Below are 27,613 nucleotides of genomic sequence, written 5' to 3' on the forward strand. Positions count from 1 at the left end.
CCAGTGAAATGTCAAGATCCTTTTTAACATTTTATTTTAATGTGTTCATTCAAGTGCAGAATATGCTCCTTGGAACATCATACTAGTCAGAAAAGTTTGGATGTCTCAGACTCAAGAAACAAATGGGATACTGAGCTAGACTGGTCCCTCGCCTGCTTACATTAATTCAGTGTCCTGGCATCCACTGCACTCTTGGATAGTGGTTTGTGACCCTTTGAGTGAAGTAATTTCTCCTCATCTCTGATTTAAATCTGCAACCCATTAGTTGAGACAGTTGCAGCAGAATATTTCCAGTAGGAAATACATGTAACTCTAGGCCATGGGTACGGTGATGTATTCTGCATCTCCTCTGCGGCTTAGCCAGTGTTTCTGGCACTACCATTGTGTCTGTTTTCAGTGGACCTGGCCTGGTGCTTCTGCCTCATTGTCCTAATGACTGTAGGGATGCTCAAGTCTATGTGGATTAAGTAATACAGCGTGAATTGACCCTATTGCTAGTTCTTCCAAAGTGAGACCACATCTGCTCCTGCAGTGACAATGATCACTTTAAGGGCTGGGTTCTCGACCTGTCAAGGCTCAGCTTCTTGAATGAGGCTCCATTTTAAACTCGACAAGATAATTCTTTTGAGAGTTAGTTTCTACACATTGGATCTGAATGCACAGATAGATTGAACTTCTATGTAGGTCAGACCCAAAGTGACACCAGCTCAGATATATAAGTGAAACAGGTTTATATATACGCAATGTCTATATATGCTATTCTATACAACTGTCCCATATTGGCAACATCCTGCTGCCAACTTCATCACAGGAGGCTTTCCCGCCTCTGGCAACCTGACACTCAACTTCCCAGGTAATTAACCATCGCCTGCAATTATTGTTCCCACCGTCACAGGCTGGATTTAACTCCACTCATTGTTTTCAAAATGAATGCAAATTGTAATAGAAATTGCTGCCTCATTATAGTCCTCAAATAAGAAAACGATCCCACTATACTCTTCCAGTTATAATCTACAAATCTCACTCACTTAATGCTCCTTATCCTTTTGGCAGTTTAAGTTTTAACAAATTAAGCCTTCTCTGAGCTCAACAGTTCCAAGCTCATACTAGCAACCCTTCCCTAACTATTAACACGTACTGTTAAGGCTTCTGGCTTGATTTAACATGTTGCTATTCACTCCTGAAACAAATCAACTTTTCAACACTGGACATCAACATTGTCTACGAAACCCTTCTCAGCTTTTAATGCAACCTTTGTTCCATTTGTGACACGAACAATGTAACCAATTGTACCCACTTACCTCCATTGTACCAATAGAGCAAAATTTACAATTCTGGGATGTATAAAAATAATTTAGAAATTGTAAGTGAAACATTTCACGCAAAACTTTTTTTTTAATTGATCACTAAGATTAATCATGGTATTTAATAGAAGATTGCATTTTGATGGGATAACGTCTCATAAATGAATGAACATATACCAATAGATTTGCGTTTACAGTGTGTATTTATGAAAAGCTGTGGTGAATTGAATTTGGTTCTTTCACAGTGCAGACCCACTGAGCTTAGCTAAAACGGAAAAGGTGTTCAGTGGAATGTATTGCTGTGCATGGTTATCTTTTCTTGAAAAAAGAAATGCCACTTCTGCATCAAGTTCTGACAGTGGTGTCATTCTGATTTCAGGGCATTATACTTGATTTACTCGAGAAATCTGCAATAAGAGACAGCTAGCAATAAGCTTAAAGGCTGCTTTTGATCATGAATGCTGAGCTCAAGTTGCTTAAAGCTATTAGTTAGATTCGACTGCATAGCATTAACACCTTTAGTTTACATATTGTGTTTCTCTGCTAAGTTGAACTATTGCTGATCCTGAATGGGAAAATAAGGATCTAATAATGATGGTAGCAGTGCATGAACTCATGACAAGTTCTATGTTACAGTGTTAAAACTGATGTAAAAATACTTTGGATCATGATGGCAATCATAACTAATCTAGAATAGCATTTTCCAAACCATGATAGATTACCTTTTCTTAAGAAACTTGTGATTACTGAGATAGAGCATATGAAAGCAGATGTTGCTCTCCTTAACAGTCCATATGGGCTAATTAGCAGGGTTTTAGGGAGAGGAGCAGACACCTATATTACTGGCTGTCTGCCCGTTTTGTATGTTAACCCCATTTCCTGAATGGAACAGACACATGAGCAACTTAATAATGCCTCCTGTATCATTCTCCAGAGATTACTTAAGTCCTCTTATTCCTTTTTTATTGCACCTGGAAAAAAAATACCATTTATTGCAATTGAGTGTTAGAGGTTATAGGGCAGACTCTTCGGTTTGAGGATGTATAAAGAGGCTGGATAACATTCCTGGTCTTGCCTTCATAGGCTGCATTGTTGGGATGAAAGCCATTTGTTGCTATTTCTGACAGTAGGTCAACACTCTGCTTGAAATTTATACTGCCACTGACCTTTAAGGATGTACAACTTTCCAACTTTGAATTGAAGAAAATGTCAATTCAAAAATAATACTGCTACCCAATGCATACCAGCATCTTTAACTAAATACAGAACAAACGTCAGGGTTCAGTGGATGTCAAGTAGGCAAAAGACATTGGTCAATTTATGCCAAGAGTAAGTGGAACAGGAAGTGAGAATATTACATTTCATATTTGTGCCCAGAATTTTCATTGGGCTCTTCAGACTTCCTGTCATTTTAGCATTGTTTCCACTAAGCTCCTGCAAGAGGTTTAGTGAGAAATTGCGACACCAGACAAGTTCTACTCTCATGGAAGATAGGACCTAAACCCATGTCAGGTGTGCAAAGTCAAGAGAATTCCCGTCTCCAAAAGGTTGACTGGGCGGAAGTACGTTACAGCTGTTAAAAAAATAAACAGCTTGCCAGTCCTTTCCTCTCAAATCTGCCATACTCTCCACATTGCCCATCCAATCCATCTCATTGTTATACTCTGATATAAGATAAAGAACTATGGATGCTGAAGATCTGAAACAAAAACAGAGTGCACCGGACTCAAAATGTTAACTCTGCTTTCTACCCGCAGTTGCTGCCAGACTTGCTGAGTTTCGCCAGCAGTTTCTGTTTTTATTATAAAATATTCTTATTGATAAGAACTTCTTCACATTTAACTCCCTTCAACAACTTAATCCCTTATAAAAACAAGCATTGATATTCATTGCTCCAGTTCAAAGACTTTATAAACACTTGGAGCTGTCAATCAAACTGAACTGACAGGCACCTCGCTGTGATAATAACAGACTGAAAAATCAGTGAGGCAGCATGATTCCTTTCATTCTTGTCCTCCAGCCTTTATCAATATACAGAGAGAAATAGAAAGTATGTGTTTTCTTGAATTTACTTAAAGTTCAGAAGATGTAAATGACTTATGTGCAAGGGGGCAATTGCAGTAATCATGACATCACCGATTAAGCAATGCTACCCATTTACTTTCAATTCTGACTTCATATGGAAGTCAGAAACTCTCATTGAATGGATATAAAAAATTGTGGGCACAAACAATAGCTGAAGAAATCATGAGCATTACATTGTGCCCACTGATTGCTTCTTTATTATCGAGATATAAGAAATTTTATTGTAAGAAGACATTTAAAAACTGACCTTGATGTTTTCAATTGATCACTGCAATCTACTGGAGGGAGGGTGCATTTGATGAAGGCCTACTGGCAGATGTCCACTCCTAATGAAACATAGACACTTTGATTGTTCATTGTGAACTTGATGAAGTCACATAACTCATAGTTCCTTATCGAGGCACAATATCAGCCTCTTTGGGAAGCCTGTATGTCACGTTGTATGCTGACACTTGATTGTTAAGGAGATGAGTGTGCAGGCAACCCTTCAATTACACTGCATGATTTTTCCGACTTCCCCCACAAATTATATATTAACGGAGCTAAATTGTCAGCTGCTGTGCCTGTTCTTGGTGTGGCCGTGGCCCATTGAGCATCAACAGGAGAAGGAGACAGCAGAGGCAAGACAAGTTCAGCAACCTCCAATGGTTGCTACACTGACTCCAGAGAAAGAAGAAGCACAAATGAATGGTGAGAATCGGGGTTTACTAGCATCATGCCAATTACCTGCAAATGTCAGAATGAGAATACAACAGATGATTAAAGATGCCCTGCTGTGCCACCTCAGAATTTTGCCAGCTGCTGGGTGGCAGTCGCATTGCAAGATCCCTCAAAATGTGAAGTGCTCTTAATTTTTACACTAGTGGCCCATTCCAGAGCACCACTAGCAGCATCTTTTTCACATTCCCCAATCCCCGACTCACAAGTGCATTCAATACTCTATCAATGCCACTCTTGCAAGAACCCACCTGGTCATTACCTCCAGTATTGCTGAAGAAAGTCAAAAAGCTCAGAACCTCCACCATTGCTGATGTTGCCAGATCGATCATTTGTATCCACAATGGTTACAGAGTACCCTATTACCAATCATGGCATTTGACAACCGGGCAAGATTGTTTTCACTCCTATAATGATCAATCATTTTCTGGCCATCGAAACCTCACTTTGAGATGGGCGCCAGGATCCTGGGAGCTGCAATAACTGATCCAGACTCCCTCACAGGTGCCTGCTCCTTTCGGAGCTCCTTGGTTCCTACAGGAATGGCTGCAGGGGCACAAAGGGGTAAACCCCCTCAGCCCCCACAACCACTTCCAGATCTGGATTCAGATGCAATGCTGTTCAGTTTTCCACCAGGTATACACTGGAATAGAGCGTAGGCCTCCCGAGGATGAGATTTTGATGCCTATGTCACCCTGGAAGAGGTTTGCAGTACAATCTAGACATGGTGTTATGCATTATTGTGGTGGGTCTTTCACAATTTGAACAGACAAAGGGGAGTTGTCCTGTGTGTGGACAAATTGAGGGAGCGAGAGCAATCCTCTGGAGATGAAGATGTGATGCAGGATCAGACATTAACCAGGAGGACCCTTCACGAGAGGAGACAGAACAATGTTTTTGAGAGGCTAGAGACAAGCTCATTACCAGCTGGGTTCAGACTTCATCCTATTGTGTATCTAAGATGCTCATCTGGCAGACAACCTGCCTAGTTAGTGTAAAGGGTATGTCTAACTTGTTGCTCACAGTGTGATCTTCTCTACATTGGGGAAATGAAGTGTAGAAGAACACCTCTGTTCTATCCATAAAAAAAGACCCTGAGCTTCCAGTTGTCTGCCACTTCAACACCACCATGTTCCCTGACCACCATCCCTCTCTCAGGCTAGCTACAGTGCTCCAACACAAATTGGAAAAACAGCACGTCATTTTCTTTTTGAGGACTCTACAGCCTTCAGGACTCGATATTGAGTTCAACAGTTTTAGGGTTTAAGGAATCTTGACATGAGCTTACAACAACTCCGCACATACTAACCTTGTTATCACAAAGTCTGCTATTACACACCATCCATCATTAGCTACCAATTATACACTAATAGCTATTCACTCACCTAGCCTTATCGTTATCCACTCCTTCGTCTGTCTAACTGTTCTTATCTCTCCTTGTGCTCTGTCCCCACCTATCGTTGACTACTTACTCTCTTCCCCCCCATTCCATTCTCAGCATAGAAACTTAACTATTTCCTTGCTACCATCATTTCTGAGGAAGGGTTATTGAACCTGAAACATTAACTTTGATTTCTCTTCACAGAAACTGCCAGACCTGTTGAGCTATTCCCAACTATTTCTGTTTTAGTTTCTGATTTCCAACTTCCACGGTCTTTTGGTTTTTATATGTCTGACTTGTTGGTTTGCTTTCTTTCACTTTTGAACTGAAAATGTGTTGCTGGAAAAGCGCAGCAGGTCAGGCAGCATCCAAGGAACAGGAGAATCGACGTTTCAGGCATAAGCCCTTCTTCAGGAAATACTTTCACTTTTGTCTTGCAACTTAGGTGTCACACTCTCCATGTTAATCTCTGAATGATATCTTCAGTTGAACCTTCGCATACCCTGCCCTATGCTACTCTTAGAGAAGAAGCTGCAATGATAAACAAAGCATTTGCACTTCATGGTACTAAAGTGAGGATATGACTTGAACCATCTGCGGTTCCTGCCCTCACAAAAGTCTTCTTTCCTGCGTGACCCTTTTTTCATCTGTAACCCTTCAGTGTTTGAGAATGCAGAGACTGTAAAGTGCCTTGATATACTTCAGCATTCTTGATGACTGTTTAAAGACACAATACCTTGTGTAGTTTTTCTCTACAAACCAATGTGCTAGGAGAGACAGTGGACACCTGAGCTGCCCATTGAATTTGACAGTCACTGTGGTTCTTTGAAAAGCATGGAATATCCTTTCCCAACAGATACATGTGGAATCATGACTGATTCAATACTCCAAGTGTCCAAGAATGTGCGGACGTTATGCCTGACAATTTAATAGACATTGCCTTCAGCCTCAGTGTCTTCCAGTGTGGTGCCTTGACTGAAGTCCTTCAAGTTCAAGGTCAAGGAACTATGGTATATGAGGCTATCTGCAGTCAAAGATTTGTCTGCATGTGGGAGGAGAGTAGTCCAGAAACTGAACTGGACTAGCTACAAAAGCAGCTGAGAAGCTAAGAATTCTGTGGCAAGTAACTCATCTTCTGACTACCCAAAACCTGTCCACCATCTACAAGGCACAAGTTAGGAGTGTGTAGGAATATTCCCCACTTGCCTAGACGAGTACAGCTCCAAGAACACTCAGTTAACTTGACATCATCCAAGACAAAGCAGCCCACTTGATTGGCACCACATCCACAAACATTTAGTTACTCCACTATTGATGTTCAGTAAGAGCAGTATAAACTACCCACAAGGTGCACTGCAGAAATTCCCAAAGGCTCCTCTGACAACACCTTCCAAACCCATGACCATTTCCAGCTAGAAGGATAAAGGTAACAGTGAAATGGGAACGCCATCACCTCCAAGCCGCTCATCATTCTGATGTGGAAATATATCGTCGCTCCTTTACTGTCACTGGGTCAAAGTCCTGGAACTCCCTCCCTTTTAACATTGTGGGTCTACAGCACATGGACTACCGTGAATTGAGAAGGTTCATCTCCACTTTCTCAAAGACAACTGGGATAGATAATAAATGCTGGTCCAATCAGCCACACCCACACCCCCTAAAAGATTATTTTAAAGAAACAAATTGGAGAGCCTTACATCTTTGGGCTGTTTAAATTATCTCCTCATCTTTCACATAGACCAAACTTAACCAGGTCCTATCCTGAAAGTAATAATTGAGCAGATGTTGTAACAGTGCAAGTGAAAACATATTGACAAAGTGACCGTTTATTTACCATATTGTAGCACTCATGGCACCAATGTGCCCTCAGGTGGTTTTCTTCTCCTACCTCCCCCTATGTCTAGGTTCAGAGTCAGCATTTGCTACTGGGATGGAGGGAGCCTGCTCTGTGATTGACCCAGTGGAATTGGAAGTCTTCAGCAGTCGTTCCTTGTTGTCTATGGCCGAGATGGCCTTGGCGTGTTGAGATCTTTGGCCCATTGAAAGTCCCTGGCCCAGATGCAGGCTGAGCCTCCTGGACCTGAACAACTGCAGGCATTGGGATCAGAGGCACCTTGCTTTCTCGTTGAGAGAAAGGAGTACCTGGAGTCGAGATCTCCATTCCCACCCCCACCCCCAACCCTGACCTTGCCATTGATCCTGAGCACCTATGGCCAAAGTGATTGATTGCAGTCTGTGTGTGTATCTGGCAGCCATTGAGTGTTCTACTAAACCTGGATCTCCAAAGTGGCTGCTCCACTTTCTATGGAGTCAGGCAGTGGCTATCATAGTAGTGAGATCATTAAAGGACTCTTCCATTTTTCATTTCATCCAGCAAATACCTCTTGCAGGTGGATATTCCCTGTCTCTGCAGGTTGACCATGTCTCATGACTGAGGAGAGAGACTCCTCTTCTGCCTGGGGCTGAGCAGGTGACCAGTCTCCAAAAGTCCTCTTGAGTGTCAGAAGCCTTGATTGTTTCTTCCTGCACCAACTGAGGACATTCCTCTGTGATGTGCTCACTGGGTTGTGCTCATGAGTCTAATCTATCTAGAGTATTCACCAAGGTAAAAGACTCTGAGCTGGTGGACAATGCATTTGAAAGTCTTGTCAATTCATCCTCTGAGGTCAGTCACTTCCTCCTCCAAAATGAAGCTTTAACGTTAAGTCAGTGGCATATGAGAGACAATTACTTTCAGGTTCCTGATTAAATCTGGTGTAAAGCCAGCAACAAAGCCTTCCTGTCTGGGATAAGTGACACAGGCTCTTCTTTCATGAGAAACTTTTCTTGACTGGGAAGAGAAGTTGAGATGATGTTCTGAGCTCTGGTAGTGGCTGCTCATGAGGAACAAGAGGACAGTCCCTATTTAGGGTGATTCAGGAGTGGCTGTCCCTGGAAGGGAGATTGGCAGCAGCTTCCAAGCGGAACTCCCAATCACTTCCGGTTCCAGTGTTGGGACACTTGCTACAGCAACAAAATTTCACCTCATTACGTGAAAAGGAAACATTTGCATGACTATGGAGAGAAGGCAGAAGGAGTGGAGCAAGGTGAATTACTCTTGCAGAGAGTCAGCACAGACATGGCAGGCCAAATGGCCTCCTGTGCTGTAACTATTCTGAGTCTCTATGAGAATCCAAGAGGTGCCAAAGGTGGCTAAACCAGTATACAGCTGTACATTCCAGCGGAGAGATTATTGAGAAAGGGTAAACTCCTGCTCACAAAAGAAATAGATGTGCAAGTTAAAAAAAAACTGAAAAAGTAGCCAAAACCTCTCAACCAATATAGAAAATTGCCAACAACATTATTTCCATGCAACTGTCTGTGTGTATTTGCGAGAAGCTGGCTTGACATTGCATTTGGATGAGTACTCATTACCTTTATCAAAAGAGGGCAGTTAAAACTACTGCTCCTTGGCCAGTTAGTAACAGAATAGCCATAGATGTAGTTTATCACTGAATCTGCGTTTCAGTTTTATTAACACTGTAATATGGAAACTGTTGAATAATGTGTCATCATGATTAGTACAATTGCATTTAGATACTAAATCTTTTTTTGATGATCATGCAGTTAATAATATTGTTTTTAACTGGCAATTACAGGATATACATCAATTGAATAGAATGTTTGGCAGGTTTATTTGCTGTTGTTTCTTTCTGTCTTTCCACATAGTAGTCAAAGTCTCTATCTTTGATTAAAATAGGGCCCAGATGGATTGCCGATGCCAGGATGTTGGCAGAAGGTATGAAGTGCATGATTTTTTCAAAAATATATTTGAAGGGAATTAAGGTCTTCAGAATAAAATTAATTTGTGATATATTCACCATAATGCATCACAAACATATTCTTGCAATGTCCTTTTAACTTATATCCACTGTTCGCTATTGGGGTGAACATTGTAAATACTAAGTTAGATTTGGGAGATAAATTCGCTCGAGGTAACACCCTCGAGGTGGGATCAGTAGACTTACTGTCCCATCAATACTGTTGGTCAGGTAGTTGGTGATTTGACCTTTTGAACCACTGTGTGAGTATGTGACCATCTTCTTTCCCATGCAGATCAGGCTGCTAACAACGTGGTTAAAGAGCCCATTATAAGTCAAAGAGACATAGGGTCTGCTTCCATGCTGTATGACTCTTCGAACCAACTAGTCAACGCCAAACATGTTCCCAAACTAAACTAGTCCCACTTGTCTACATTTAGCCCATATCCCTCCCTTCCTACTCATGTACTTAACCAAGTATCTTTCGAATGTTGTAACTGTACCTGCATCCACCCCCACTTACTCAGGCAGTTCATTCCACATATTAACCACTCTCTGTGTAATAAAGTTGTCCCTCATGTCCTTTTTAAAACTTTCTCCTCTCACCTTTAAAAATATGCTCCCTAGTTTTGAACTTACCTACCCTAGGGAAAATATTCTTGCTATTCACCTTAACTATGCCCCTCATCATTTTATAAACCTCTATCAGGTCACTCCTCAACTTCCTATGCTCCAGTTAAAAAAGGTCCCAGCTTAATTTTATAATGCAAACCCTCCAGTCCTGGCAGCATCCTAGTAAATCTTTTCTGAATCCTCTCCTGTTTAATAATATCCTTCCTAGAGCAGGGCGACCAGGACGGCACACAGTACTCCAGAGGAGGCCTCACTAACATCCTGTACAACCTCAAGATGACGTCCCACCTCCTATATTCAAAGGTCTGAGCAATGAAGACAAGGATGCTAAACATCTTCTTAGCCACCCTGTCTACCTGAGAGGCAAATTTCAAAGAATTATGTGCCTGAATGCCAGGATCTCTCTGTTCTACAACACTACCCAGGGCCCTCCCAATATGTGGGCTGATGAAAAGGATGACCCGTGCACTCTAACCTCCTCGTCTAGAAATGGCCAAGAAACTAAAATGCAATTGCTTCCTTTTGTGGATTTTACACAGTTAGTGGGTTGAAGTGTGCTATGTCAGTAATGCTAGTGAGCAGACACAGTTTGCAGGACTTTCCTGGCCAGAGTTTTAATGTAGTTACTCATGCTTCAGGCACCTCCCAGTCTTTTCCAAGGGGAACTGGGGTAATCTGATTAATTTACAAATTTGTCTTAAATTGAAAGTTGTGCTAATGTGACTCCCCTTTTCAGCAAAGGATACAGGGATAAGTCAAGAAATTATAAGCTACTTAGTGTTGTTTCAGTTGCTAAATGTTTTTGTTTTTATGCATGATAGTTCAGTGTCATCAGTGACTCCCTCAATTGGACATAACATCCCTGACAATCCACACAGTGCACCTTCTGCCAGTGTCTGGTTAAATGACATCAGAAGGTGTGGAGTGTACCAGGAAATGTTACGAATGACCTAATCAGTCTCCAGCTTCTTAGGACACAAAAGCTCTGTTCTTTCTCAGTCAGAGAGTGAAATTGCACCCTAGCCCAAGATTAAGCACAAATTTACCACCGATTGTTGATTTACTTTGCAAAATTCTTCAATAAACAATATGCAGTTTTTGTAGTGAAGACACATATGTGGAAAACTATTCCACTTGTGTCACCCTCCGGAAGAAACGAACTGCAAGAGCAACAAGAAGCAAACAGAATTTAAATAGCATCTTTGAAGTAATGAAGCATCACAAAGCATTTTGCAGGCGGGTAATTAAAAAAAAAATAAAACATCGTGAGATGTGACTAAACCTTTATAAAGGTTTGAGGAATGCCTCAAAGAAGGCAGAGCTGGAGGGTTTTTGGAAAAGAGCTCCCGATCTTAGGAACACAACAGCTGGAGGTGGAGCTGCCTGTGATGGAGGTGAAAGGAATGGGAGAGGTGGAGGAGAGGTCAGAATCGGAGCAATGCTAAGTAGCTAAGGAATTGCAGGGCTGGAGAAAAAGCAAAGATAAGGATAGGCAAGGCCATTGAAGGACGTGAACTAGAGGATGAGAATTTTAAAGTGGAGGCAAAGGGTTATTTATCATTTAATCTATCTCTAAATGCCAGACGTTTCAATTACAAGCAGCTCCATTGCTGCCAGATTTGATCACCTGAAGTGATAACCATGTTTGTTTAGCATCCAACTGTGTAACCTGTTACTTCAATAGTTGGGAAACAAGTGACATTGCTGCGATCTTCCTGCTAATATTTACTTGGAATCTTTTCATTTACTGTCCTCTAAGTATATGTTGGTCGACAGGAGTTGATCATGTATTATCACTGAACTTTTAGCATGAGTTTTACTTAATTCTTGTGTGTCTTTGTGTTTTTTTGCAGTGATATGTCTAACCCGAAAGCATGAAGTTTGTATATGATGCTCCATATTTTGTATTTATATAGTTGTAACTGTTTTAAAAAAAAATCAAGAACATGTTCACACATAGCTGCTTCTACTTCTTTGTAGTAAGAAGTTGCATACATATTATACCTTAACTGATAGAACATTCTATCAGAGACTCATAGTGTTAAATGAAACAATGTTGGAATGTTGTTTGCGTGAGCTCTGTCTCAGTTTGTGTATTTTGCATGGACCTGAGTCATTGATGCATATCTGGATGAAGTTTTGTCATGTAATTGTGACCAAATAGACTAAAACAGATCAATACGTGGAATGTCCCTAGCTGCTGACATTGCAGATAACTGAATTTTGCTTACAAACTCTATCTGAAGTTCCATCACTGATTTTCTGCTCTCGTGTCAGTTCAAAAGAGAAGTGCATGAAGTCTTTTTACCAATGCTCAATTTGTGACCACTTTATCATTTCAAACACAAACATTGTGTACAGCAAGACCCTCTGAACTTTCTTTTTCTTTCCTCATCTCAAGGGAGGAAACCCCTGGCTCATTGCTAGAAAGAAATGAAAGAAATGCAGAGGAAAAGGGGTTGTGAAATTGCAAAAAAAAATGCAGTTGTTCAACATCCTGTCTTGTGGGTCAAGTAACCATGGCAACATAAGTATATTTTTGTTTTCTGCGTGTCAACTCCAGCGGATGGCAAAGTGATGGAGTTAACAGCTCGGTGCTCTAGGGTTCAGCTTTGGTGAATACGTAGCCAGTGAGCACTGACTGGTTTCTTTAAAGGGCTACAATGTGGAACGTATTTCATTCAGAGGATTTGGAAGAACAAGGTGGTTTTGAGGATTGCACACAGGAATGAGAATCTCTTCTCCAAGGTGTGATGAGATGTTAACCCTGAATGAAGTGAAAAGGAAACAGCCTTTGACAGAGACTGGGCAATGGCACCCAAACAACATTCACCCAAAATGGGAAATGGAAACCAGCTCCAGTGGAGATTTTGGAGTTGAGTTTGAATGGAACGATTCACATCCTATGGCTGAGGCATCTTCTAAAAGACAATGTTGCTGTTACAAACAGTGGAGAGATGCTGAAGGTATTTTGCATGACAACTAGGAAGATTCTATTGAGTAAAAGCAAGGATACTTGGATTTCTATTGAAAAGATCTCTGAAGCATATGATCCAGAAGCTTTCATTTGTTGCATCAACGCACAAAAACCTTTTGTGCCTGAATTACTCGCTGTGGATTCACTACTTTATACATTCACCTTCCATAATGTAAATATAAGTGCCCAGTGTTATATATAAAAACATATAAATAGTTTCCATTTGAGGCATTTAATGGTAATCTATTAATTATTGTAGTGTGTTCTATAGTTTACTGTCTTTTTCAGTCAGTTGCTGTTATGTAACTTTTTGTTTCCTGCAGTTTATCTTACTGAGTCCCCCGTGCACTGACTGTGCAAATGCAGCAGTTTTATTTTTTAAGGCACCTTGCTGTTTTGGTTTCTTTTAAGAGCAACCACATCGACTGATAAAGGCTTGACATCCGCCGGCTCATTGTGTTTGGAATATCCTTTCAATTGTTCTGACATAATCAGCATCTCAGTTTGTTGTCACTGGGCTGGATAGTTATAAGACAATCTGGGTTTTTCAGGAGTCTGTAAATTCTAATGTGGTAGTCAGACAAAACAGCTCTTTTTATTTCTCTTTGCATCTACATCTTATGAGAATGTAGATACCAAATTGTGTATTTAATTTCCTTGTGTGTTATATTTACATAGGTATTAAACTGATTAATTATAACCTGTTTAAACATAGTGCACTGGAATGTAGTCAGTGTGCATTACCATTTATATGGAAATGTCATGGAGCAAAATTCGTACTGTATAATGCAGAAGAATTAGTTATTAAGACAATCATTATTGGCAAAGAAAGCATCAGCTATATATTATTACTTTCCCCCTTGCTTAATTTTAGGCTCGGTAAAAGATTACATCATTACATATCATCATTGTTAATACCAACTATCTGAAAAACAAAACAAAACTTTCTTAGTAATCTAACATATCTGCATATTTGAATTGAATGAGCTCTTTTCCAAACTCATATTCGTTACTTGTTTTAATTATTCCCCCATAATTCAACAGAGCTTTTCGAAGCATTAACCTGAAATTATGCCATCTACAAGTTAAACTATTTTTTCGATAATTTGTTTATAGATTGAATCTGCAGTGTCAATCATTAATGGATTATAACATGAAAAATAGTTTGTAAGTTAAATCAGTAATATAATATTTCAGCTATGATTTCCTAAGTACAACAACAGAGGATAACTGTGGTTCTGGCCAAAAACTCCAGGTTTGTGAGTTATGTTTAGATGGCACAATTGCGGACATAATTTGACTTGAATATCCCGTTTAGACACTACAAATTATTGCATTTCAATCACACTACAACTGGTGATTTATTTTATTAGTTCTATTTGCAAGATGCTTCTTTCAGAGTCAAATGTTGCACAACACTGTCACTGTAAAATACAATGCATCACTTGATCAATCATCTAATTCAGAGTTGTGTGGATGACTCTCAATTGAATATCATCAGTGTATTGCTCTCATCGGCATTTGTTCCTCACCTATCCTTACGAGAAAGGAATGTTTTGTTTTGACCCTAATTCCTCCACTTTTGAAGAAAATTGAATAATGTATAAATTGAGTCATTTCAATGTCTATTCCAATGAAAGGATAGAGACCTTGCAGCCTACTTCATTGTACTTTGCTTTAATGTGACATAGGCAAAATTGAGGCAACTGTACATTTTTTAATGCTAAGACCAACACCCTATATATTTGCCAAAATCACAATGCTGCTTTAGTTGAGCATGGATTATTATTTGATATGCGTTGAGCATAAGTTGTGTATCTTTTATGTATGAAATGTCAGTTACATTTTATTTTCTAACTTTAACCATTCCGCATGTTCCTAAAACAATTTTGTTGTAAGATGCACAGTAATTACAGTGGTTCATCAAACCAGCATTTTGTAAGTGTCAAATGAAGGGAATATTTTATGCAAGCTTCCTTGTTTTAAATATATATATTTATATATACTTTGTTGTTGTCGTGTTCAAAGGCACAAATGCACAGTTGAACTGCAGTTCATTAACATTAGTATATTTTTCAGGTTTTACTGGTTACAATTCAAGCTATTTAGTTCAGAAAATAATGGTTTGAAATACTTCTAGTGCAAATATTATTTTGTTTTGGATTTGTTAAACTTTAAATTCTACTGCATAGAGTTGTTTTGTTACCTCTGTACTCACTACAGAATGGTGTGAATTTTATTGGAACACTGTTACACAACAGTACTTGGCACAGTTTTCTTTCATTAGTGCTGTCCATATTGTTTCCTTATGATCTTGTGGAATATTACCCAACCCCCAGTTGTGAAAACATTTGATGCAACAGCAAACTTAAAGATTCAATGAGAATCACTGGCTTCTAGATTTTGGCTAAGCACAATAATGCATGTAATTCTCCTTTGATGTGCCAACAGGTATTACACTATTTACTCCAGCAAGGCAGAATCATAAAAATTTAAACCTTTTGATGAAGAGAAAGGGTCACACGTAGCTTATTACCTCATAGAATTTGGAGGAATCTGTCTTCTATTGTACTGTTGTGTTTTTCGCTTCTTTGATTTCTAACAAGCATTTTCCAGTTTGATGATCATATATGATTTGAGAGATCTTCCATTGCCTGATTTCACAGAGCCATAGCAAAATACAGCATAGGAAGAGGCCATTTGGCCCATCAACTGTTAAAACAGTAAAACCATTCTTTCCTTTTTATTCTCAGTCTACTTTTACTCTGAAGATGTTGCTTTATTCTCTAACAAGTGTCATTATTAATGTCACTCTGTGCCATTTGATTTGCGACATTTTTTAGCTTGAAGTATCAACTTTGTTGATTCTGAACTAAAGGTAGCTCACTTTTGTCAGTTTAAGATACTATCTTCCTATTGAATAGTTAAATTTTTATTACTGTTCTAATGGTTAAGTTGGATGAAACTATGGTTAAGTGTACATTCTAAGCAAAGGTGTAGTACAAAAGAGCCTTTGGGTTAGCAGTAATAAGCCAGATCCAAATTCAGAACACTCCCCTAAACACATGCACAGGATAAAGAGAAATCACAGCCAACACACTCCCTATTCCTTTCTGCTGATTGGCAGAATATAGAAGGTAAGCATGGAGACCAGGTCACCATTTTGCAACTTGGGCCTTTCCTCTCTTATAATCTATGACCTAAATTCATGTAGCTGCATTTGTCCCATATCCATAATTTATTCTGATAACAAAACTTTATTGATCGAAAATTTAAAGTTAATTATTTTTATACCATCAGTTGCCCATTGCTGAGGAATTCCTGACCTCTGACACTATGCGTGTGAACAAGTGGTCCAACCCTAATGTTTTGATGGTGTCCCCAGTCCTCTCAGAAATTCCCAACTAGCGGAAAGTTTCTCTTGATTTACCCCATCTGTTTTCCCTTAACCTTCTGAAATTTCAATCAAATCTCCCTCTAAATTGTAACAAATACAGACTTTTTTTTCAAATCTCTTCTTGTGGCTTAACCCTTACAGCCCAAATATCATTCTAGTAAATCTATACTGCACCTCTCCAATGCCAGTATTTCCCTCCTAAGATGTGGTCTAAAAGGATGGTGGCTCAGTGGTTAGCACTGCTGCCTCACTGCTGCCTCACAGAGTCCAGGTTCGATTCCAGCCTCTGGCGACTGTCTGTGTGGAGCTTGCACATTCTCCCCGTGTCTGCATGGGTTTCCTCCGGTTTCCTCCCACAGTCCAAAGATGTGCAGGTCATGTTAAATTTTCCACTTTGTTAGGTGCATTCTGGGTGGGTTACTCTTCAGAGGTTCAGTGTGGACTGGTTGGGTGAACCGCCTGTTTCCACACTGTAGAGAATCTAATCTAAAAAAAAGCTGATGTATGACTGTACTCTCTTCCTCTGTTCCTTTAGATAGAAAGGCCTGCAATCTTTTAGCCTCTTTAATTCCGAAGGCACAGGCAGAAAGCACTTTCTAGGTACAGAATAGAAGAGAGAGTCAGGACCATGACAGCAGGCCTCAACTCTCATTAGTTCGCTTCAGTATTTTTTTAGGACTTCATCACAATTTAAAATAATTTGTGTCTGCTACAATCACAAGGCCAGTGTAACTAGTATCAAGTGGCAGAAAAGGGGCATTTCTAACCACCCGCCTCATTTTTTTATTTGCTACTCTGCTCAGAAGCACTTGGTGCAATGGCCAGCTCTCAGAGACTTGCTGATCAGAGGACATGTGGCGATGACGGGACACTCTGAAAGTGATGCTGGTGGCTCAAAAAATCTTGGCATCTCTAGAATCATTGCCAAATGTCCCTGATTTCAACAGAGGTGGTTGAATTCCGGCATTTACTCAGATTTGCTCCCACATTCTTGGCCTGCTGCCTAACTAAGGCCGGCTACCTGAATGGTTCAAGGGAGGCAGAGCCTTTGGAGCAGTCTCCTCACAGAGCTCTCTGTTAATATGCCTTTTGATAGCCACAGAGGAATTTTTTTTAAATTACCCCTGTTGTGTTAATGACGTAGCAAACTCCTGAGAAAGAGATTTTTTTCCCAAAAGTTACACTGTGTACAGAATCAGCTCTCTGGCCCACATTTAGTTTTTTACTAATATTTGGGATGGATCACGTGGACTGACCTTTGTGGTCATGCATCAACATTTCTAAATTATGTAGTTGAAATGAATACCTAGCACTGGCCTGTATTGCAAAAAAGGAACATATTTACAATTACAGCATTTAAAAGGCATCTGGATGGATATATGAGTCGGAAGGATTTAGAGAGATTTGGGCCCACTGCTGATCAGATTTAGATGTCAGGTCAGTGTGGACTTGGAGGAGTTGGACCGAAGGGTCTGTTTCCTTGCCATATGATTCTATTTTGATCATGCAAAGTGATGAAGCAATCAATTAGAAACACAGTCTGACACATCTCTGCAGGAGGTGGGAGTTGTACTGGCTCAGAGGTGAGGACACCATCACTGTGCTGCAAGACCCCTTCCCAAACAGTCAATAAGAAACAATATATTCAAGTATAAATAGTTAAAAGAAGCAAACACATGACCGTTTTTGAGAAACGTCCAATCCAACCAAGAAATCGTTATCTCTTAACTATCCGACCACAACATCCATCAGTATTCTGAATCTCCCAGATGTTTTCCCTTCCAATGCACTGTGAGGTGAGTAGTTTGAGTGAAGCAGTACTTCTTAACAGCTAACTTAAGTTCACCCTCAACCTCATTTTTATCTGTAGACCTAATTCATTGCATGGTTTGAATTATAGGTTCACATTATCTGTATTATTTAGTCTTTCATACTTCAATAACACCCTTTTTATTCTGTTTCTTTCTAAACCATTAAGTCCAAATGCCTCATCTCTTTACATTTGATTTCAATTTTGGTTTCTCCCACCTTTCCCAGTGCATGGTGCTGTCACCAGAGATAAACATGGTAATCAAAAAATGGACAAACCACTGATCAGTAAACTGGCATCATCTCATGCTCTGCTTCCTCCCCTGTTGCTTCTTTGGATTGTCTACCTATTGAAAGTGAACAGACTGTTACTTCTAAAACCAATGCAGCTGTGCAGAACTGGTGGAACTCCCAGTTTGCTGCACGTGCTTCAAGATTAAGAAGTACCTCTGATGGATGAGACATCCCCAGAAACAGATCAGAGGTTATGGGGCTGCAAGAGTCATAGAGTCCCTACAATGTGGAAACAGGCCTTTTGGCCCAACAAGTCCACACTGACCCTCCGCAGAGTAACCCATCCAGACCCTTTCCCAACAGTCAAAGCCAGTATGGTGGCCTGCTTCAATTCTCAGTGACTTGATGACAGTTGTTTTCTCAACAATTATCCCTCACACACCTCCATACTCATTTACTATGTGCCTATGCATGCCACTAGTGACAATTTATTTCTAATTCATTCCAACTCATAGACCCTTATGGCTCATGTGTGAAATTATTGCCAACTCCTGCCTCCTCATGACCCCACCCACCCACCTTCGAGCACTTGTGGCCTCTTTGCCAACTTAAAATTAACTCATACAATGGCCTTTTGCCCTTACATGTTCTATGCCAATTCACTCACTGTACACCAAGGGGAGACTTTGGGAGTCACTTTTGGATTAAATAAAGTAAAACTTTAATTATTTATTACACAGTTCACTGTATAAAAAAGGCATTCATAAAAGCCATGCAATATATATAAATCTCCTCATTCTCTTAAAAAAACAAACATTTGTATACATAAACCCATACCAAAGATACTCATCCTTCTAACTTCTGATGTGTCAATCCATGCAGTTCCTCCCCAGTCCCCCCTACCACTGTCACCATGACAGTGAAGCATTCCCCTCCCCATGCCAAATAAATTAGGATATGCTGCAACTGGGCAGAAATTCCAGATCTCCGTCCTGTTGCTATTTTTAATTGACCCCAAAGTCTCCAGAAATCTGAGCGTTGGTGCTTTCTAAATCTCCAATCAGTTCTATCGATTATACACTTATGTTACAGATATTATAATCAATATCTTGGCTTCTCCAAAAACTGGAAAGTGACTAAAGAAGCTACCAAAAATAATGTCACCATCCCTAGTCTACTACATACTGGAGCTGGAAAAACACAGCAGGCCAGGCAGCATCCGAGGAGCAGGAGACTCAACGTTTTGGGCATAAGCCCTTCTTCAGGAATTCCTGAAGAGGGGCTTATGCCCGAAACGTCGATTCTCCTGCTCCTCGAATGCTGCCTGGCCTGCTGTGTTTTTCCAGCACCATATTTTTCAACTCTGGTCTCCAGCATCTGCAGTCCTCACTTTCTCCTACTACATACTTGACACAAGTGTGGTGACAGTGTCTTACTGCTTGTACTATGCCTTTGCAGGAAATCAATCACTTTGTGCCAATAAAGAAAATATTGTGCCAACAACTACTTTGCTATGGTTGAATGTTGTTTGATGGAACATTTAAAAAAAAAATATTGTTAAATATGTTATGGCTTGACTTTTATTGGTGTTCATTTTCTCTACATCTAATATTTTTCACAGTTAATATATTCCAAAAGGCATGTATTTCACTGTCTTTTGAATGTAACCGGAAATGCTGTCAGTTTGTGATTTCAGTGAAAGTTGCTGTGTTATTTCCTGCTTTGAATGAAATAGGATAGAATTGTTGTTTATTTGAATGTGGCAAAAGCAGAACCAAAAAGATCAAGTTTGGCTTGTTTGTCCTTTCAAAAGCAGCAATAAAGGTAAGGCCTTGCTCTCTCTAAGGGTTGATTCTGAAGACATGAGGATTTGTGTTATCTTGATCTTTGTCCGTTTTTATATTATTTGTTTGAACCTTTTATATTCTTTTCCCATTTTACTTCAGTTGTGTTTTTGTATATTTCCAACATTGCGTTTTGGTGTTAAGAAGTTGAGCTTCAGATCTATTTTTACAAGATGCTATTTTGGCACATTTTAATATGTAATACTAAACTGTGTGTGACTGTTTAATGATATATATTCCAGCCAATTTTGCATTTCTTTGCTGGCCATTCGTGGACTTTGTTTTGTATAACTGACTGTATCACATTGAAGCAGGTATGGTCTTTGATGTTAATCCACTGGCTGCTGCTGTTGAGTAATTCAGTTTTTGCTGCATCCGTTACAGATGCAGGAATTATAAGTGCTTAACGTTTTTGAGGACCGTCTGATCAGCTTGGGTACCACTTTATTCTGCCATCAAAGAGTAGTTCATGGTTGTACTGAATTATTGGAACAGGCTGCTTTACCTCACTATAAAGCACTATAGCTACCTGGTCACTATTGGCTGCATGCCAAATGTGCACTGCTATCATATTTGCTTGTGCTGCTTTTGTTTTCTTTGTTAAGAATAAAAGGTCAATAATTTTGGTGACACTAGTGCACATATATGGGTGATTCATTCATATGCCAAGTTCCTGATTTTATCCACATCTATACTATAGCAAAGAACCAACCAGGCACTCCATTACTCCTGAGTAAAGTCCTCTTGTACCCTTTACTGAGCAGGGAATAAGACCTCTTGCTGCACTGGCTCTGGGGAGTGCGAAGCAGAAGGAAACAAGAGAAGACAACAAAATAACTCATGTGAGAAAAAGGTTCTTTTCCAGCATACCTGTATGCCAAATTACCTTGCTACAACTCACTTTGTACTATTCCTTTCTGTTCCGAGAGTCCAATAGAAAAGGCAAGTTTTGTAGTGCCATACACGTGATGCGTATGCTAAATTTATCTACATTTTATTGCAACTCTGATATAAGGGTTAACGTGGAGTAACAACACTTTCATAGGAAATTGAAGATTTGTTTATGTCACATTTTATCAATTTGTTGAAGGGAGAAGTGTTTATCAGCATTAGTTAAGAATGTGATTTTAACAGCATCAGCATCAACACAGTTACTTTTTCAATTGTGAACCATACCAGTATTTTGTTTTTTGATGGTATTGCCAGAATAAAAAAAACTTGCTGTACCAAATTATTTGTTTTATTCAGTCATTTATTTTAACTTCCAGTCATTAGCACCATTTCATTAAACACAAACAGCAGTAGTTTAACACTGAAATAGAATATTAATGATGACATGGAGCATTTTGTAACGTTAGTTCATGGGACTTAACAAAATCTAGATCTGATTGGCATCATCCATGACTACAACAATTACCTTCACCTTTGTTCCACAGGGCTGAATTTTCCAAAGGGACACCTGTCCCGCAGTCACCATCCTCTCCCCAGGCAACCTCTGTTACAATGGTCAATCACAAACTGATTGACTTTTTAAAATCCCACACCAATAAAACATTATTAGTTACTTAAGCAAGAGAGTATGGGACTTCAGCCCCTTGGTGTAAGGAATGTGGGGAAGATGCTAAAGAGAAAATCTTGAGGTTGTAGTGTGCCTCTGATGAATACAGGGCAGTCTCCAAATGATGTGCCCCCTCACCTCATTCCTGTCTTTTCAACAAAGTTTAAAAAGTGACTTTCTAGTCTCGCCTGCCTGCACAGACCATCAGCTTTATGGCACAGGCGGCATTATATTTAGGTCGACTGTCATCTTCAAAAGCTCAATTGCCTGTTAATAATTTTTTATCTATGGGAGACAGGCTGCTTACTGTACTGTGGAGACTAGGTCAGGGTGTGTGGGATGGCAGTGGGATTAAAGTTGAAACTTTATTGCTGCAACAGCACAGCAGGTCAGGCAGCATCCAGGGAACAGGAGATTCGACGCTTCGGGCACAGGCCCTTCTTCAGGCCCTTCTTCGGCCTGTGCCCGAAGCGTCGAATCTCCTGTTCCCTGGATGCTGCCTGACCTGCTGTGCTGTTCCAGCAATAAAGTTTCAACTTTGATCTCCAGCATCTGCAGACCTCACTTTCTCCTGGCAGTGGGATTAGCCATAGTGTGCTCCCAACTGAATACACTGAATTGGGGGGAATTGTAAAATCCAGCCAATGGTGTTGTGCAATATTTTAAACACTGCAATTAGAATATGGAAGTTTCAGATTTTTAACCTTTTTCTCAATGCTAATTAAAAAGATCTGACTTATTTTTATGGCTAGATTTTAGGAATAAATTTTGTTTTACCTTTAGCACCTGCATTTCAGGAATTTCCTATTCGGTCAACAATAAGGAAGACTGGATAAGGAGGTGTGCAACCATTACATTCACATTCACCCATTCATCTCGTCAGATCTGTCCAGAAATTGAAACCGAAGAGCTACATTACTCAGGCAAAGCTTTGTACTGACATGAAAGGTGTCAAAAAAAAAATCAATTTTGGGATTCAGTTTTTAAAAGAAAGGCCAATAGGTGATGGTCAGTTCTGTGAAAGGACTTTTTTTTTAAAAAGGCGAAACTGAAATCAATGGAAATCAGGTGGAAAACTTTCCATTGGTTGGAATCATACCTGGCATATAGGAAAATGGTCATGGTTGTTGGAGGTCAGACATTTCAGCTCCTGGACATCTCTACAGGAGTTCCTCCAAGTAGTGTCCTAGGCCAACCTTCTTCAGCTGGTTCAACAATGACCTTTCGTCCATCATTAGGTCAGAAACGGGGATGCTGCCTGACCTGCTGTGCTTTTCCAGCACCACACTCTCGACACAAATGGGGATGTTCACAGTTGATTGCACAATGTTCAACACCATTCAAGACTTCTCAGATACTGAAGCAGCCCATGCCCAAAAGCAACAAGACCCAGACAATATCCAGGCTTGGGCTGACAAGTGCCAAGTAACATTTGTGCCACATAAATGCCAGCCAATGACCATCTTCAATAAGAGACAATCTAACCAATGCCCCTTGACATTCAATGGTGTTACCATCATTGAATCCCTTACTATCAACATAATAGGGGTTAATGTTGATCAGAAACTCAATTGGACTACAAGAACAGGTCAGAGGCTAGAAATACTGCTGCAAGTAACTCAGCTAAGTCCCCAAAGTCTGTGCACCATCTACAAGGCACAAGTCAGGAATGTGATGGTTTACTCCCCACTTGCCTGAATGAGTGCAGCTCCAACAACAAGAAGCTTGACACCCAACCAGCCCACTTGACTGATACCATGTCCACAAATATCCACCACCAATGCTTAGTAGCAGCAGTGCTCCTGTAGAGTCAGCACAAGTAGCACAAAACCAAATGGCTTCTCCTTTGCTATAGAAAGGAGATTCTAGCTGGAAAAAAGTGCCTTCTTCATCTCACTGTCACCAGCTTTTTAGACTTCACAGCTTTTCTCATGCCAAGAACTGCGTCTCAGAAATTCCCATTAATTATTGTTAAATTTTCTTTTTTTTTTGTTCATAATGTTTAGAAATCAACATTCCAATTAGCAGAAGTCTGGCCTTATAACAGCAGTGGCCTAACCCAATTGAATTTACCAGCACATCACACCTTCACGAAAGAATCAATCAATCAGCTCTAATAGGCTCACTGATTCGGGGGAGCGGCCCACCACCAAACCAGCTAAGTTACTGAAAATTCCCATGAAAGCATTCACGTTAAAAACTGAAAAAAGTCATGGTCAAATACAAATAGAGAATAGAATACATACAGTATGTTGCATGATTGACAGCTCAACTTAATGGTCATATCCTTCAATCCAATAATTGATGGTTCATTTGGTGGAGCAGTATCCAATTGAGGATTTTCTTACATTACACAGATCAGAAACAATATGTGATATCAACCATACTTTAAGAATTAAATGTAGTACTTCAATTGTACATGACTATCAGGCTTATGTTTGTACTTTTTGTTATTAACAAAATTTAACAAAATAATAGAACTGCATGATTTATGGCAAAGATAGCTCAATGGGATCAGCAAAGGGGTGAATCCTCAAACCTCACAGGGACTGGTCACCTCAGCACTAGAATGATCTAAATGTAACATTCTAAGACAAACAGAAACAAAGTTCTGGAGAAACTCTGCAGGTCTGGCAGCATCTGTGAAAAGAAAATAGAGTTAACTTTTCCAGTCTCGTGACCTCTCTTCAGAAAACAAAGTAAAATTTTATGAATTTGAAGCAAAACTTTAATTACTTGTTTTGTGGATACGCAATTGACCATGGAGCTGGCTCTTAAATTAATCACTATTCAAGAGCCAGCTCCATGGTCAATTGCGTATCCACAAATTAAACAATAAATTAATCACTATTCATTGTTGTCATTTGGACTGAAATGCAGTGAAAAGTGTTGTTTTGCCTGCTACACAAGTGGATCGTATCATGCAAAGTGTATCAGGGTAGCAGAACAGAGTGCAGAATACAGCATTACAGCTGCAGAGAAGGTGCAGAGACAGATCAGAATTAACATTTGAGAGGTCCATTGAAAATCTGATAACAGTGGGGAAGAAGCTTTCTTGAATCTGTTTGTACATATGTTCAAACTTTTGTATCTTCTGCCCAATGGAAGAGGGTGGAAGACAGTATAACCAGGTGAGAGAGGTTTTTGATTATGCATTTCCAGTGGAAGTCTGAAATTTCTGTTTGGAACCAATATCCAGAATATTTTTTCAAGAGATTTTTAATCTTCAGTGCTGCTGGTTATACCAAAGTGCAGAGGAACAGTGCAGCTAGCTATCCTGAAACTGATGCTCAAACTTTATCTTCCTTTCAAGTGAGGTGGTAACATAGTGGTAATGTCACTGGACACAGTAAAGCTAATGGAATTTTAAATTCACTTAAGAAACCTGGAATATAACGGTAGTCTTAGTAATGGTGACAATGAAACTACTGTTGATTGCTGTAAAAAGCTATCTGGTTCTCTAATGTCCTTTAGGGAAGGAAATCTGCCAACCTTAACTGGTCTGACATACATGTGACTCCAGACCCACAACAATATGGTTGGCTCCTAACTACCATCGCAAATGATTGAGCATGTGCCTCAGTTCATGGGCAGTTATGGATGGTAACAAATGTTGTCTTAGCAACAATCACAATCCATGAAAGTATAAAGCATCTTCAGGCATTCCCTGTCACATTCCTGTGATGAATATGAACTTATGAAGTATAAACCCAAAATGGACAGTTTTTCCTGAAGAGACCAGCAAGATCAAAGACAGAGACCTGCTGATCATCTGAGGAGAGAAAGAGGAAGACAGAAAGCAACTTCGAAAACAGAGAGAGAGAGCAGCTGTGCAAATCTACAAGAGACTCGGGAAATATTGTAAGCTTCAGGGGCTGAATAGGATCACAGATAATGCTGTTTTGTAGTAAAATCTATTGTAACTTGTTTCCTAATAAAGTTGGGACTGTTTTGCATTGATACCAGCCTATGTCTGTCACAATTTAACTGCTTCAGTATTGTGAGACACCTGGGCAATTCATTCCTAACATTCTCGTTGGACTTGGCAAACTTATTTTAGAAAGGAACTAGACAACATTGGGCAGTAGGGTTTTTCAAACACAGTTGGCTCCCCCCAGGTCCAAGGCAGTATAGAAAATGCAGACATCACTTTGAGAGCACATTAAATGCTGCCTGCCCGGAACAGGCCTTCACTGTGGGTAGAGTGAGAGGGAAAGGAAAAAGGAAAGTTTCTGATGGCACATAGATGGCATGGGTAACAGTTCATTGGAAATAGAATCTCATGTTTGTAAATATATTGTCGCTTTACATCATCTCCTCTCTGATCGACTATCACAGTAACTGCAGCTACACAGGTTAGCCGTTCTTAGCTCCACACCATTTCCGAACACTGGCTGAAAGAGTGCTTTCTGCAGCATTGTACAACATCTTGTCATTGTTCAATGTGGAGGCATCAGCTGTTGTAAAGCACCAAATACTCATATATCTGATTTCACCAGCAGTAAATGGTTCCATTCCATAATGAACAAGAAATCTGTGATCTTCAATACGACATTGTAGATATCTGTGCCAGGTACCCTGGAAGCTGCCAGGACACCGACATACAGTAGTTGGGAACTCCTAAGTTCCTGTTTCATTTTAAGGGCTGGATGCCCTACAAGCTTGGCCATTGGGAGACGAAAGGTGCCCTCTCGAACTGATGACTCCACCACACAATCCCCTGGTTATGGCTGAATGTAGATACAACACTGACCATTCTTCCACCAAGACTGTGATGCAGCAACCTCCAAGGTGAAAGTTCCAGGGCCTTTGCAGCAAAGACCAGACACAGTGAGCTACATAATCCCAGCGCACTGTACTCAGTGCAACTGGAGCAGGAATAGAGGTGATGGAATGGATGATGAATAGCCAGGAAAATGCCAGCAGTTTTCAGAAGAGGAAGATGAGGATGTTAACCAAGGGGAACATGGTTTTCTGTGTGATAGAGCAGGAACAACCAGCAAGAGAGGACATTATTCCCACCCACTTCCAATAGATCTGAGGTGGCTGCGCTATTGTCTGAAAATTTGAGCTTCTTCAAAAGGCAAGCAGCCCTTCGTTACTGCCAGAAATAAATGCAGACATTTTGTTTATTCTTTCTTCTATTTTCCTGTTCTTAAATAAAAATTGAGAAGAATTGTAGCTCAGGTTGAGGCTCTGGATGTAAGTTTGCTCGCTGCTGGAAGGTTTCAGCTCAGTGAGCAAACATAAATCCATTATCAAGCGTTTGAAGGCTTTACAACAGCTGATGCCCCACATTGAACAATGACAAAATATTATACAACGCTGCAGAAAGCACTCCTTCAGCCAGTGTTCGAACATAGTTGGAGCTAAGATTGGCTAACCTGTGTAGCTGCAGTTACCGTGATAGTTGGCCAGAGAGGAGATGATGTAAAGCGGCAATATATTTACAAATGTGAGATTCTATTTCCAATGAACTGTTACCCATGCCACCTATGTGCATCAGAAGGTTTTCTTTTTCCTTTCCCTTTCACTCTATCCACAGTGAAAGGCTATTCTTGGCAGGCAGCATTTACCATGGTGCACAGCTGGGCTTTAAAGATGGCACAGTAAGACAGTAGGAAGTGCCACTGTGGTGAATGCGCAATAACATTGTGCACCATAGGGCCGTGGGGTGCACAATGTGGTGAGTGGAGGAGAATTGTATGAGAACTCCTGATGCTCAGGGAGAGAAATCCTCTGTGAAATTGCCTGAAATCGACAATTCTTTAAAATTTAGCCAACTGTATTTCACCCTTATGCAGGGTGAGTCCAAAACTAGGTGGCACTGTTTTAAAATTAGAGGTTACCGCTTTGGACAGAAATGAGGAGAGT

General features: G+C 40.1%; 1 protein-coding gene across 4 annotated transcripts in view; it reads left to right on the forward strand.

Moving 5' to 3' along the window:
• LOC122552211 (collagen alpha-1(XXV) chain) overlaps positions 1 to 16,546 on the forward strand; it is a 647,058-nt gene extending 630,512 nt beyond the window's left edge. For 3 of the 4 annotated variants that reach the window (XM_043694864.1, XM_043694887.1, XM_043694912.1), the window contains 2 exons: positions 9,227 to 9,265; positions 11,774 to 16,546. In XM_043694864.1, the coding sequence (XP_043550799.1) occupies positions 9,227 to 9,265; positions 11,774 to 11,776 (42 nt within the window). In that variant the 3' untranslated portion in view covers positions 11,777 to 16,546. The remainder of the gene's footprint in view (positions 1 to 9,226; positions 9,266 to 11,773) is intronic. The other variant, XM_043694871.1, reaches the window with a different exon arrangement.
• The last annotated feature ends 11,067 nt before the right edge of the window (positions 16,547 to 27,613 follow it).

This window comes from Chiloscyllium plagiosum, chromosome 1 (assembly GCF_004010195.1).
Source record: "Chiloscyllium plagiosum isolate BGI_BamShark_2017 chromosome 1, ASM401019v2, whole genome shotgun sequence".
NCBI classification, from domain to species: Eukaryota; Metazoa; Chordata; class Chondrichthyes; order Orectolobiformes; family Hemiscylliidae; genus Chiloscyllium; species Chiloscyllium plagiosum.